General features: G+C 41.9%; 1 protein-coding gene across 1 annotated transcript in view; it reads right to left on the bottom strand.

The window, feature by feature from the left end:
* LOC124595205 (torsin-1A-like) overlaps nucleotides 1-15,049 on the bottom strand; it is an 86,386-nt gene that overhangs the window by 69,364 nt on the left and 1,973 nt on the right. Inside the window, exon 2 of the mRNA XM_047133843.1 lies at nucleotides 11,648-11,910. Within this exon, the coding sequence (XP_046989799.1) occupies nucleotides 11,648-11,910 (263 nt within the window). The remainder of the gene's footprint in view (nucleotides 1-11,647; nucleotides 11,911-15,049) is intronic.

Raw genomic sequence — 15,049 nt, forward strand, 5'->3', positions numbered from 1 at the left:
TGAGTCTGGGATAAATGGGGAGGTCGTGTTACCATTGCGGTTGGCCAGGCCACATATGACATGAGTGCCGCCACTCGCAGTGTAGCAAATGACGGTGAGTAGGGCATCGGAAACGAGATTGCATATAGAAGCCTAACAAGGGACACAATAGATGCGAATAATAAATTACCACTAAATGGCAATAGCTGCTCCAGGGCCACAGAGTGGCACTTTCAGTACGTAATAGTGTTGGAGGTGTGGACTCCACTAAATGCTACGATGGTTGTCTCATGATAGTGGGTGCAGGACAGTGGGTTGTGTACAACTAGCTCCCCAATAGTTGTGGTGGCATTTTCTGTGTAGTAAGAACTCGTACAGTGATTGATGACAGCAGCTTAGTCTCCCAGACAGCAGTTTTTATACCAGCATAGCATACAACAGTGCGCTTGGGTCCAGCAGTGTGAGTACAAGAGGCGGCTGAGTGCTGCCTCTGCAAAGTGGCAGCAACTGCCTTGCAAATAAAAGACTAACACGTAGTGTCCATCAGACAGACAGCCATACCCAGTGGTTGGTTAGGTACGTGGTGCACCGATGTGAACCGATGCTACGGCCCAGGGACTGGATGAAGCGACCCTAATGGATGAAGCGACCCATTTCAGTGGGGCTGGGTCGAGCCCTATTACCATCAGCTGTAGCAGCAGCTTGTAAACCATCTACTACTGTATGATATAGCTAGACATAGTGAAGTTGATGGTTATATGGGATCGATGGTTGGAATGGATATGCCTCAGCATCAGTAGCAGTTAAAGACAAAAAGATACTTATAGGGTCATGAGAGGAGTGCTCACTTGTGGCCAGACAGTAGGTATGTGGGAGGTGGTAGGTGACTGGAGAAACAAGGCATGGGGGATCTGTTTCTGTATGAGATTAGGAGGGTAATTTCCCTCTGTGAAAGCTTCAGTGAGACCCTTGGTATATTTGGAGAGGGACTGCTCATCACTAACCATGTGACGATCACACTCGCTAGGCTGTATGAAAGGGGCTTCTTGGTTTGGAATGGTTGGCAGCCATTGAAGTGGATGTATTGCTGGTGGTTGGTAGGTCTGATATGGATAGAGGTACTGATGTTACCATCCTTAAGGTGGAGGTCAATATTGAAGAAGGTGGTGCGTTGGTGTGTGGAGGACCAGGTGAAGCAAATGGAGGAGAAGGTATTGAGATTCTGGAGGATACATGTATAGTGTCCTCACCTTCAGTCCCAATCACAAAGATGTCATCAATTAATTTGAATCAGGTGAAGAGTTTGGGATTCTGGGTTGTTAGCAAGGATTCGTCTAGAAGCCCCAGATTGGCTCATAATGTTGCCACGTGGGTGCCAATGCTGTACCATGGATTTGTTTATAGGTGGTGCTTTCAAAGAAGAAGTAATTGTGAGTGAGGATATGGTTGGTCATGGTGATCAAGGAGGAGGTTGTAGTTTTGGAGTCAGTTGGGTGATGGTAAAAGTAGTGTTCAATAGTGGCAAGGCTACGGGCACTGGGGATGTTAGTGCAGAGGGCTGTGGCATCACCAGTGACAAGCAGGTCACCATATGGTAAAGAAGAAGGAACTGTGGAGAGTCGGGGGAGGAAATGGTTGACTTTTTTTATAAAGTCATGAAGCCTATGTAGAAAGCGGCACAGTGGTTGCACCTTAGTTTGTAAATCACATGACTGCTTTCAAAGGTATATACAGAGGAGGTTGGTGCATAACAGCAGCAATTCTCTCTGTGGAGGCACAGTAATTGGCCACTCTGGGGCATCCTGGATGGGTGGGTTTATGGACTTTAGGACGCATCTTCACCAATACAGAAAAGTTTTCCTGCCCCTAGCCAGAACCCAGCCCCATATACTGTTCCTGCATTGTTGCCTACCTCAAGGAATCCTCCCAAATGGCTTGACAGTCAAATTATCCATCTCCGACTGCAACCTCTCTTTCCACAAAGACCTCTATCTGTTCAATTTACTCAGTCCAAAGCCCTCACCAAACTAGTCCTGCAAAACCATGTAAGTCAGACCCTAACCTTTTTGCAATAACTCCTCTCCAATAAAGTCTTGTCCTCCAGGAAATAGAGCAGCATGTGCAACCTTGCCCGCATCCTCTCATAGAACAACAAACCCTGCCTCAAAGATGTACTACATTACCACATCTTCCAAAACTTCTTCCCTATCACCACAATACAGAACCCAGAACCTAAACAGACATGAAACATTTATCGGCCTTTCCTCCAACAGCCTTAGTCTCACAGAAGTATCAGTCCCTTTCAAAGGCCCTATCTTTTGCCCCACTCCCACATTCAATCGTGCTGAATGTTATTGTTTATGGTGATTAGTTTGTGGGGCACTCAACTGTGCTGTCATCAACGCCCCTATGAAATCCCAATCTTCACACAGTCCAATCTAGTCACTTTCACGAATGATGATGAAATGATGAGGACAGCACAAACACCCAGATCCCGAGCACAGAAAATCCCCAACCCGGCCAGGAATCGAGCCAAACTTTGTTAATATTTCAGAATCTTCAAACCATTTTGTACTAAAAAAGCAATCTGGAATTGAAGGGATTCACAGTGAATGAAGACTCTTCAAGCCACTTTAGTTGCTATGTAGTTCTTTATTGGAAACACTGCTGGTTTCACACAACTACAGGTGCATCCTCAGGTGATGCAATGATGAGACCTCAAACTATCAGAAAGCTGTGATGTCCCACAGTTCTGTTGCAAATGGAAAATGTTGATCCATAATAGGCTGTTGTCAATATTAAAATTGGAATTAAGCACCAGAAGGTGAATGTCAAACTGAACACACAGGGGTGACAAGACCATTAAGCAACTGTGAAAATGATGACTGTTTGTTATGCCAGTGCTACGGAATGGTGATTGGTGGTGTTGTACTGGAAGCTCATCTCGGCAAAAATTCATCCCATGTTTGATATCGTAGACCATATGATTCCCAAGGCTTTTTTTTTTCTAATAAAAAGCATGAAATAAGTAAAAGCATCATATAATGTGTGTTTGCCCCAGAAGATGTGTAACCACTACAGGAAACATCTGCAGCGCAGCTGTTATGGTTTGCTTGTGGTTGATGGAGTCTTGAACAATTTAGCTGCACACGACGTACAACAGCTGTGTTATGGATGTTTCCCTTACTGGTTCTATTTCTGCCAGAGCAAACACATATTATGGGATGCTTTTACTTATTTCATGATTTTTATTAAGGCACCTCGGAAAAAATCCTTGGGAATCACCCGATTCATGGTATCAAACTTGGTATGAACGTTTGCCAAGATGAGCTTCTAGTACAACACCGCCAATTACCAGGCCGTAGCACCAGCATAACAAACAGTCACTGTTTTCACACTTGCTTAATGGCCTAACCATCCCATCCATTCAGTCTAACATTCAGCTTTTGGGGCTTAATACCAATTTTACTATTGACAACAGGCTATAATGGATCAATATTTTCGATGGGAACATCATAACTTCCTGGTGTTTGAGGGCTAATCATTGCATCACCCGAGAATGCACTTGTAATGGTGTGAAACTAATAGTGTTTCCTATAATGAACTACATAACAGTTAATGTGGCTTGAGGAGTAATCATTCACTGTGAATCTCTTAAATTCATAAGAATTTCTTTAGTACAAAATGGTTTGAAGATTCTTGAATATTAACAATGTACTTTTTTTACCTGCAGCAGTACTATGTACAATATAGTATGCTGGACTTGTTTAGGACCTTGTCTCCTTCTCCCGGTCCCTACAGTGGAAACACTGTCACCAACAACCCAACCAATCACACTCAACCCAAAATCAATATTGAACCCTGCCTAACTCAGTTCACCTCTCCTTCCAACTGTTATCAACCCTCACTGCCTCAAACCACACCCCGTTCACATTCCAGAATTACTGAACCTCAAAACTTACCATCGTGCCCCAAATCCCTCAATATGGTTACCAACTTTACATCTGCAGAAAGAACTGCAATCCACCACCTAAAAACTGATTCTGACCTCATAATCGTATACGTCAACACATGTTCCATCACTATGGTTTTCAAATGCCAGCTGACAAATTCGTCCACCTACAAACCCTGCCACAATAATCCCATTTCACAAAACCAACAGAATCTTCAGTCTCTTCAGAAATCCTTAGGTCCTTCCCGGAACCTCACTCCTGAGTCTGCCCATCTCCTCATCCCTACCACTCCCCACACTCCTACCATCTACATGCTTCCTAATGTACATACGTAAAACCAACCACTCATGATGACCCACTGTGGACAGTTACTGTGCCCCCACTGAGAGAACCCCTGCTCTCATGGACCAACACTTCCAGTCTATTACTGTAACCTATCCTCCTATATAACAGAAATTAATCATTTCCTTCATCAACTTTTCACAGTTCCTGCTCCTTTATAGCATGATACCCTGCTCATAACTGTTTATGCACATTCCTCTACACCAATATCCCCAACGCCCATAGCTTGCTGCCACTGAACACTACCTTTACCAACAACCAACTGACTCTAAACCAAACCTTCTCTTTGGTCACAATTACCAACCATATCTTCACCCACAATTACTTCTCCTTTGACAGCATCGCCTACAAACAAATCTGGGGCACAGCAATGGGCACCTGTATAACACCATCCTATGCCAACCAATTCAGGAGGCATCTAGAAAAACACTCGCTAACCACCCAGAATCCCAGACCCCTCACCTGTTTCAGATTCATTGATGGCATCTTTGTGATCTGGACCAAGGGATTAGATACCCTATCAACATTCCTCCAGATACTCAACACCTTCTCCACCATTTACTTCACCTGGTCCTCCTCAACCCAACAAACCATCCTTCTTGATTTTGACCAACACCTCAAGGATGGTGACACCAATACCTCTGCCCACATCAAATCTACCAACCACAACCAATATTTCCACTTCAACAGTTGCCACTCATTCCATACCTAGAAGTACTTTACTTACAGCCGAGCCACCTGTGGTCAGCGCATCTGTGGTGAAAAGCAGTCCTCCTCCAAATATAGGTAGGGTCTCACAAAAAGGAAATAATGTTCCCAACCTTGTCAGAAACTACTCTCCTGTGCCTTGTCTCTGCAATCATCTACCTCCTCCCACATACCCACCATCCAACCACAAAGGACCACTCCTGTTGTTACTCATCCTACTCGATCAAAGGCACGGCTAACAATGAAAGCTGTCATGTGACCTATAAACTGAGCTGCAATCAATGTGTTGCTTTCTATGTGAGCATGATGATTAACAAGTTGTCTGTCTGCATGAATGGCAACCACCAAGCTGTGGCCAATAAACAACTGCATCGCCTAGTTGCCAAGCATGACACACAATAATATGAGACCAACTTCAACAACTGCATCTTAGCCTGTGCTATCTGTATTTTTCTCACCAGCACCAGCTTTTTCTGAATTGAACAGGTGCAAACTCTCCCTGAAACATATCCTTCATTCCCATAATGCCCCTGGTCTCAACTTTAGCTACTCCTATTCTCCACCTGCCTGTCCTTTCTCTGCTCCCATTCCACTACCTCACATACCTTCCATTCCACCAACACATCTACACTGTCTCCTTCCCACTTCTCTCCTCTCCTTTCACCTCTCCCCCCCCCCCCCCCTCCGCCCCCTCGCCACTCCAGTACAGCCTCTTGAAGCCGCTCCTAATGTACCCACCATGTCCCTAGATGGTTCCATTGCAATACCATCTTTCCCCATCCTACCCTGCTACTCCCTCCCCCACAATGACCGAGCGAGGTGGCACAGCGGTTAGACACTGGACTCGCATTCGGGAGGACGATGGTTCAGTCCCGCGTCCGGCCATCCTGATTTAGGTTTTCCGTGATTTCCCTAAATCACTCCAGGCAAATGCCGGGATGGTTCCTTTCAAAGGGCATGGCCGACTTCCTTCCCAGTCCTTCCCTAATCCGATGAGACCGATGACCTCGCTATCTGGTCTCCTTCCCCAAAACAACCAACCAACCATCCCCCACAATCCACCCCAGCTACACTGCTGCTCGCTTCTCTGATGCAGTCGGGCCTTAGTTCCCAGAGACAACAGTGGCAATGTGTGTGTGTGTGTGTGTGTGTGTGTGTGTGTGTGTGTGTGTGTGTGTGTCCTACTTCTGTTGAAGGACTTCCTGATATGCCCTCTTGGTAAAAGTACACTGCAGCAGTTCATGGATGACATGAACGGTGTCCATCCCAACATTAAATTTATATTCGAGATGGAGAAGGATTTCAAGCGACCATTCTTAGATGTTTTAGTTGAGCAGAAGGCAGGAGGCCACCCTGGTCATTCGGTGTACAGGAAACCAACACACACTGATCGATATTTGAACACTGGTAGTTTTCACCACTCTGTGCACAAGAAAGTGGTCCTGAACACATTAGTACACAGAGCCAAAGTTATTTCTGACGACAACCACCTATAGTCTGAATTGCAGCACTTGAGGCACATGTTCAGGGAGAATGGCTAAAGTGAAAGAGAAATTGCAAATGCTTTCGGGTGACACCAAAGAAGGATGCCTTGTGGATCAGCAGAAGAAGCCAAGCCAGTGGCTTTCCTGCCATACTGTGGGACAATGAGCAGCAACTTAGGACTTATACTGCAGAGACATGGATTGAGACCAGTGTTCCAGCCCACCCCCAAGATACAAGATATGTTGCGCCCTGTTAAAGACAACATAGGTCTTCGTGTGCCCGGTGAGTACAGTGTCCCTTGCGAGTGCAGCAGCATCTATATAGGCCAGAAAATTCACACAGTTGCAGAGTATTGTACCGAGCAAGAGACATTTTAAGCAAAGATAGCTTGACAAGTTGGTCATAGCTGAGCACTGCTTCGAAAACGCACACAAAATGCAGTTTGAGAGCACAATAGTCTTGACTCATGCATCAACATACTCTGACTGTGTTACAAAAGAGGCAGCTGAGATTAGAATGAACAGCAACAACTTCAACAGAGACCAGGGCTACACAATGAGTCAGGTGTGGGGGCGGTCTTTGGATGTCGAAAGCAAGCAACAGCTGATGCTTAACGCTTGTAAGGAGGCAGGAGCAGCAGTTTCAAACGTAGTGCCGGCCCCTCGTGCCACTTGACATCGCTCAGACCTGCAGTGGGCCACAGCTGCTATGAGCTGCCCAACTCGCCTTCCACGCACGTGTCATTTTGGCCCCCTCTGATTGGTACCAGCAACCGTAATTGTTGGTATGGCATAGTCCATATCAATTCAGCTGCGCTAAGAAAAAATCTTACCTTCGTAGTCTCGGATGTTATTGAATTTAGCATATGTTCAAATAAAGGACTAAGTAAGGAACACATATTTTTTTGTTTTCTCAAAAAAAATTTCTGCTCCAAGATACAGCCCTCCAAAGAAGACACTGCGCATACCATTTTGAAGATGCAAATTTTGGAAAAAATTTTAAAATGCTGTATCTCTGGAACAATTCTAGACTTTTTTTTGAAAGGTAATTGCTTTATCATTACAAAGAAATCCTCCATTTGGATTTATCTGTCAAAGTTATTTTACTATAGCATTATGAATTTTTTAAAATAATTTATGGAATTTTTTGTTTTCAAAAATGCCAATCCATAAAATTTTGATTTTTTTCAGCTGATTAGTACCATATAGTTCTACATTCCCTGAAAAAGAGAGCTTCCACTTTTAGGTTGACCAGGTTTTATAAACAACTACCACATTATTGCATAACAGGCTCATAAAAATCAAAACCTGGCCTTATGTAACATAATTTTGGTTTTGAAAGATGAGTAAGAGACTCATTTTTCAAGCATTTCCAAAATGTATGTGAAAGGTCCAAAGACTGAAAGGTTTCAATTTATACAATTTCTGTGCACTCTGTTTAGTACCGAAATTAGCCAGTCAATGAACTAAAAATTTGTTCCATTGCTTCAATATCTTCCTTTCATATAGAGTGATACCTTCCTATTGAACCAATAGGAACTGGAGTACTTACAATCTTCAAAACATTATGAATAGAAAGTGAGCACTGATGGCGTTGTTGCTGTCCTTCAGCTGGAAACCTATATCAAGCAGCTAGTCCATGTGGTGGCATAAAGTTCACTACAATTTCGTTTAACTCAAACTGGTGTCTATAATCTCTGCAATCCACCAGTCACTATCATACACACACACACACACACACACACACACACACACACACACACACACCACAAACATCCCCATTCTACGGTTGTGAATCTGAATATTATCCTGCTGTTTCTGAGGTATTGACCGAATGAGTAAAATTTCTTGTTTCTTGCTCTTTAAAGTGTGTGCAATATGAGTTCGTCCATCACTTTGAGTCCAAAAATGTCTTCTGAATTCCTTTCACAGGAGTAGTTTGTTTGGACCATTGTTCTCTTTTTGGCTCACGGAATTTTTCGATTTCCTCTTTGGACAAAAGAATGAGGGCTGTGGATGTGTAAGATTTTATGACTCTAGTAAAATCCTCAGCATTCTGAGCCACAGCTGTATTTGGTCTGGAAAGCTTATGTTTTGTAGGAAGATGCCTCAGGAGGCCTCTGCACCATCCCGAGGCCCCTTCCCATGACCAGTGGCACTGTATACCCAGTCAGTCGGCACAAGCAACTTACTCAATTCAAACAGCTGGTAATGATTCTTAAAATGACTAGGAGCACCATCAGAAATAAAGATTATCTTCTCTGCTCCTTTTTGCAGTTGAAGGATTTTGTGCATTGCTAGCAAAGCACATGCTGAGACACGTCCTGTGTCATCACTTATAACTGCAACCCTTGTGGTCTTGTTTTGAAAATCTGTCATTCCTGTAAAAATTGAAACCTGGTCATTACTACAATGATGCCCTTCTACTTCTTGTAGGAGAATTACAGACCAGTTCTCAGCAAAATCACAGTGAAGCACTAAACATTGTTCTCCTGCCTGCACATAACCTTTTACTTCTGCAATGTGGTGTTGTTGCAATTTCTTCAGATGCTGGTGTAGTACTGCTTTCACTGACCATTTACCAAGTTCATAATGAAACTGTCAAAGGCAACACGTTTCTTAATTCGTTTATTTTCCTCCAATGTCGCATATGTAATTTCTGCGGAGTTATCTGCTACATATTCCAGGCAAAGTGTCTGTGAAGACAATCCTCCCTTTCCAGGGCAGTCACGACATTCTTGAGACAAACAAGTCTCTCGCTTTACATCACAGTCTACTAATGACTTCACATGTCCAACCAAGGTGTCATATGTCACGTGCTCCAGTAGGTTCTTCACAGTTACCGCACAAAGTTCAAAATTCGTACTGAACACACATAAACAGACATAAACAGACATCTCTAGGTGGGTGTGGAACTACCCACTTAGGTCGTAGTGCATAAAATTTTGACCTTCCAATATGTGAAGTTGTACAGTTGCTCTTATAAATTGCAAAAGTTTCTTTAATACTGCAAGTCATGTACTTCTTCACTTTCGCAACTTTTTGACCTTCTACTGTTACAGTTACAGTGTCTTTTTTGTTGGCACTCTGGTGAGAACAGTCCCATTTATCTTCCAGATAAAATGACTGCACTATTTGAACTTGAGCTGCTTCTACAGGGTGACCATAATAGGGATCTCGTCTTCCAAATATTCCTTTTACAGACCTCACATTTCTTGATTTGTCTACTGTATACTTTGATATTGATGGAATGTGGTTCAAAATTGTTTTCTTTGAAAATGTCTCTGGAATAATAGTTAAAACTTGCACATTTTCTCTGTAGGATGCACAATATTCAACAACAGCCGAATTGAAATTTGTGAAAAATTCCTGGTAAGAGGTGCAAGAGGGCTTTCGCTGATTTTCTTCTGAAGATGGAATTTCTACTTTGAAGAGTGTGGTCAGTTTTGCTGTAGTATATTCATCCATAGCGTTAGTAATTTCTCTGCATTTTCTTGATGCATAGAGCTTATGACTCAACTTCACTGACCACACTTTCTTAACAGGAGTAACACCTACCTCTGTAGTTGACTGATTCAGGATATTTAATTCTCCCTCCTCTGATGCAAAATCTGCATCATCTGCAACACTGCAACATCAGAGGCTTCACCTTGTTCATATACTATCATTGTTGTTACTCTGACGAAACATTTAGAACACAAAAAGTTGTCACTGGAAACATCTTCACTTCGTAACAGAATCTTCAAATGAAAACACTTTTTCCTAACCTAAACAAAGTCTGTTTTTCTGTTTGGCTTATATATAGCTCTTTTATGGCAAGCAGTCAGCACACTTCACTCTCCTGTGGCCCCAGTCAGAAGACATTTCGAATAGTCCTTTTCACAAAACACATCGCAACTGTCAACTGGCAAATTCCTCACGAAAACACAGATCTTACTGGATGGTCTCAGATTTCTTAGAAGCCTCTTCAGTAAACAAATTAGCACTGAACAATTACAATACAGAAACCTGCAATGAACAACTACGGCAAAGAAACTGACAAGAAACTACAAAGTCTAAGAAATACCTGCAACAATGAAAGTGATAAGAAATAACTACAACAAAGACAATAGAAATAAACATTGTAACAAAGAAATTAGTAAGAAACAACTTCAGTGAAGATATACATTACACTTGAAAGTTAAAAAAAAAAAAAAAAAATTGATTTCTTTTAAAATAAAAACTGTTCAACTTAAAAGTGGAAGCTCTCCTTTACAGAGAATATAGTACTACGTGGTACTAATCAGCAGAAAATAATCTAACTTTTCTGGACTGGCATTTTAGAAAAAAAAATTCTTTAAATTATAAAAAAAAATTCAAAAGGCGACAGTAAAAGAATTTCGACAGATATGTCCAAATGGAGGATACCATTGTTATCATAAAGCAATTATCTTCCAAATAAAAAAAAAAACTCTAACAAAATAGCTAGAACTGTTACAGAGATACAGCATTTTACAAATTTTTCCAACATTCACATCTTGAGAATGGTGTTCACAGTGTCATCTTCGAAGGTCTGTATCTCAGGGCAGGAATTTTTTTGGGGAAAACAAAAAATGTGTGTTTCTTACTTACTCCTGAATTTTAACATATGCTAAATTCAATAACATCAGAGACTAAGAAGATAACTCCCCCTGCCTGAAGTGATATGCATTATGCCGTATTTAAGTGGGAAATAGCGCCAGCCCCGGCAGTCAGTAGTTTTAATCCTGACGATGATGGCAGAGCTAGCCACAGAAAGTTTGAGAATTTTGTTGTAACTGACGTGGCTTGAAAACTAAGAATATTTTATCCATCTGCATTTGTTTACTCTATTTCTGTGTGCATCTAGTACATTGCTAATCTGTTGTCACTAAGCCCGTCAATATTCATGAAACTCCCCACAGCAAGAGCACAATTCAAGATCATGAAGCTCGACATGCAATAACAATTAGTTCGTTACTAATACCAACAGTATTGTTTCTTTTTTGTCAAACCTATTATATCTACATAACTAGTACATCATCAAATTTACACTATAATGTCAAAGAACATCTTTGTGTCAGTCAAGTAATACAGCTGTTCAGCATTCTCTGCACAAGTGACAATGAAAAATAAATAACTCTTACAGAAAAACATTGAATTATTTATTTTACTGATTATTACCTGGTATAATTCTACATCTTTTTCAAATCTGAAGTGGAGTCTTCCAGAGAACATATAGATGTGGGAATCCTCCTCACCATATTTAAATAAGTTTTTCTTGATGAAATTAGCAATGAAATTCTTTCCTACTCCTGGCAAACCATGAAAACTCATAACCAAAGGTTTCTCATTGTTCCCCTTAATGTGGCCTCTCAATGCACTTGTAATATAATCAATGGCAATATGCTGACCATACACTCTGCTTTTCAATGTAGTTGTCAACTCTGAAAATTCAAATACAGAAAAGTATCTACTGTAAGGTACGATGATTACAAACATTACTAAATGACAGATGACAGCATATGTAAAACAATCATATAATGATAATGGAACACACACACACACACACACACACACACACACACACACACACACACACACACAACTCTGAGGTGGGTGGTGTCGGCAGGGGTGGGGGAGAGGGGACTTAGGCTGAGAGGGAAAGAAGAAGGGATGGGGGAGGAGACAGAGGATCAGTTCCTATGGCCAAAGATTAATGAACACTTCTGTAATCATTTCATAAACATACCCAAGAAAAGTGAAGTAGTCAGCTCAAACCAATAATCACTGTGAAACATACTAGATGCAGTTTAACAAATATTTACTGAATTCAATGTAACTCAAATTCTTAGATCATGGCGATGGCTAGCAAAATTTGACATAGGGCTGACAACATCCAAGTAAAATACTGAGAGCCTCTTCTACACAAGAAGTTACAGCACACAGATGCAAAAGCAATTTTATCAGTTTCATAAGACATTTTTCTTTCCAGTAACATTTACATATGGTACTTATATAAATGGTATTATGGCACTTATTTATTACAATCAGTTGCCAAGCCCACACAATTTTCATATGTTTTTGAAAAATAATGGCCTTTGTTTTAAGATTAAATAACAACAGCAGCTGATTAGTGTAAAAGGAAGATTTGTGGTTTAATTCAAAATAGCTGTTATGCTAATAAATATTTATGTATACATACACTACATAAAGTAATCTAGTAGCAATTCCTATAATTATCACTGTAAGTAGATTAGCATTTGTCACAAATATTTGTTAGTATACTTCACAAAAGTATTCTGCTATGACCGTTTCTGCTTGTTATGGTACAATCTGACTTCTTCCACATCCCTGAAGAACACACCGAGAGAATGAATTAATGAATGAACAGTTCAGTTTATCAGCAAAAGTAAGATTCTCTGTAGAGTGGCGTCAACCGAAATGTGTGGTACCATTTGCCGGATTTGGCTCATGATGTAACTGTGTTTTGTTATGTGACAGCACTGTTGTGTGGCATATCGAAAATGGATTGTGTTTGAAAAGAGTGTTTTGTATTACAGAAATGGGTGTTTGGAGCTTTGTACTGAGTTACCATAGTGTCAATAGTTATTCGCTATGGATTTGTTTTGTATTTGTTATTAGTTATGGTGCGATGAAGAAATTTGCTAGTAGGTTGTTGCTTACATAATGGGTGACAGTATTGTGACAACAATAAAGTTCCTCCAGTTGTATGGTCTGCTGGCCAAGAATGTCAGGTGCCATGTTTGCAGGGAATTCAGAAAGTTAAAGAACATTGCTGTGTCTCAGTCAAGGGATGAATATGTATCATTGTCACCGTGACAGTGTTTGGCAATCCTTTCAGTGGGGTGGGGGACGGAGGTTTGGCTCAAGAATTCGGGTCAACAGAAGCGTCCGATCCCACGCGTCGGCTTTGACTCGTGACGTAAGGGTGTTGTCGTGTGTGACGTCATGACGGCGCGGAGTTTGGTTTGAGTGTGGCTGTCTCCAGTTCTGTTTTATCTTATTTTATTTACTTTTCTGATCTGTTCGTTCTATCTCGTAAGATTATTTTTTTAAATTTAAAAACACTTATTACTTATTTTAATTATCTGTTTCCTCCAATTTCTGTTTTAGTTTATTATATTTATCTTTCTGATCTGTTCATTCTATCCCGTGAGATTTTTTTTTTTTTTAAAGACAAAAAACACTTATCAGCTACTGAAGCATCTTTATCTTCTATGGGTTGCAGGGGTTACGACACCTGGGGAGGTGGGTGGGTATTCATGCATGGCTGTCTTCACTTACACGTTGTAGCTACACAAGGTGTCTAAATTTGTTTATATTTAGTTTGCCCCCCACCCAAAACACCCCATTTCCCGCACTTGTCCCGTTAGTGTCATTAGGCTTCTTGTGGAAAGTGTGTGTGTTTGTTTTTGTTTCCGCCATATTTGTGACGTCATGGGTCAAAGCAGACGGCCGGGATTGGACGCTTCTGTATTTCCAAGAATTCTATATATGCCATCAAAAAATAGTTACTTACCAAAGTCAGTGATCTCTCTCTCTCTCTCTCTCTCTCTCTCTCTCTCTCTCTCTCTCTCTCTCTCTCTCACACACACACACACACACACACACGAAGTAACTAACTATTTTTTTACGGTTCTGTGGAAGTGTAGCAGTGCAACACTGCAGAAGCCATGGGAAATCAGTGAGTGCAGGATGTCAGCATGCTGGTTACAGCAACAAAGCTGTTTACGCATTGTGAGACAGACCAGGCCCACCACCCCAAACCTGCCAACACAGCAGTAAGACAGGAGTCTTATAGGATGGGCCAAGTGATTTCTTCACCAATTGGCTGTAGAAATGCTGTCAGGAAAATGAGTGGAAGCAGTGCATCAGCCAACAAATGAGCCACTACTCTGTATATATACAAACGTCAATTTTTAGTAGAGATATTCAAAGCCTAGCAGACCCAAAACAAGGAGGGGGCTACAACAGGCACTGCCTCACTGTGGGGCAGCAAGCAGCATCTATGATCCTGGACAGCAGCCACTGCCACACCAACTTCTGGCACCATGCGTCCTTCCAGGACTTGGTGCCCTTTCAGCGATAGACCCCTTCCAGGCTCACTCCAGCAGCAGCTCGACACCTGCCCAGAGAGCAGGAAGTCATGAGCAGGGTGATACAGCCTCTCTCCCTTCTACGCTGGTACAGGCACCACGGCATCTGCGCTGCCACTTGTATAGACAGGACTTCCCACCATAGGGCTGGCATCTTCTGCAAGTGTTCCAGTTGTCTCCTGCACTACAGGCACTGCCTGCATGCAGCCCAACACGCCTAACAATTGCATGCTGCTAGCTGGTTACGGGCTTCAGCATTCCAGGGGTCAGACATCAGGACCTGCCAGCTGGTCTCCAGCTTCCACACGCTGTGAAGCGGCATGGCTTTCACACTATCGCATTGCAGTATAGCTGCATGGATTCTAGTAGCGTGATTCACTTGTTAACTTAATTTACCTCAGTTCCCATTGGCCAGCATTCTTGCCATCACCAACTGTCACCACTCAGTCCCGCACAGAAGTGGCCT

This window comes from Schistocerca americana, chromosome 2 (genome assembly GCF_021461395.2).
Source record: "Schistocerca americana isolate TAMUIC-IGC-003095 chromosome 2, iqSchAmer2.1, whole genome shotgun sequence".
Lineage (NCBI taxonomy): Eukaryota > Metazoa > Arthropoda > Insecta > Orthoptera > Acrididae > Schistocerca > Schistocerca americana.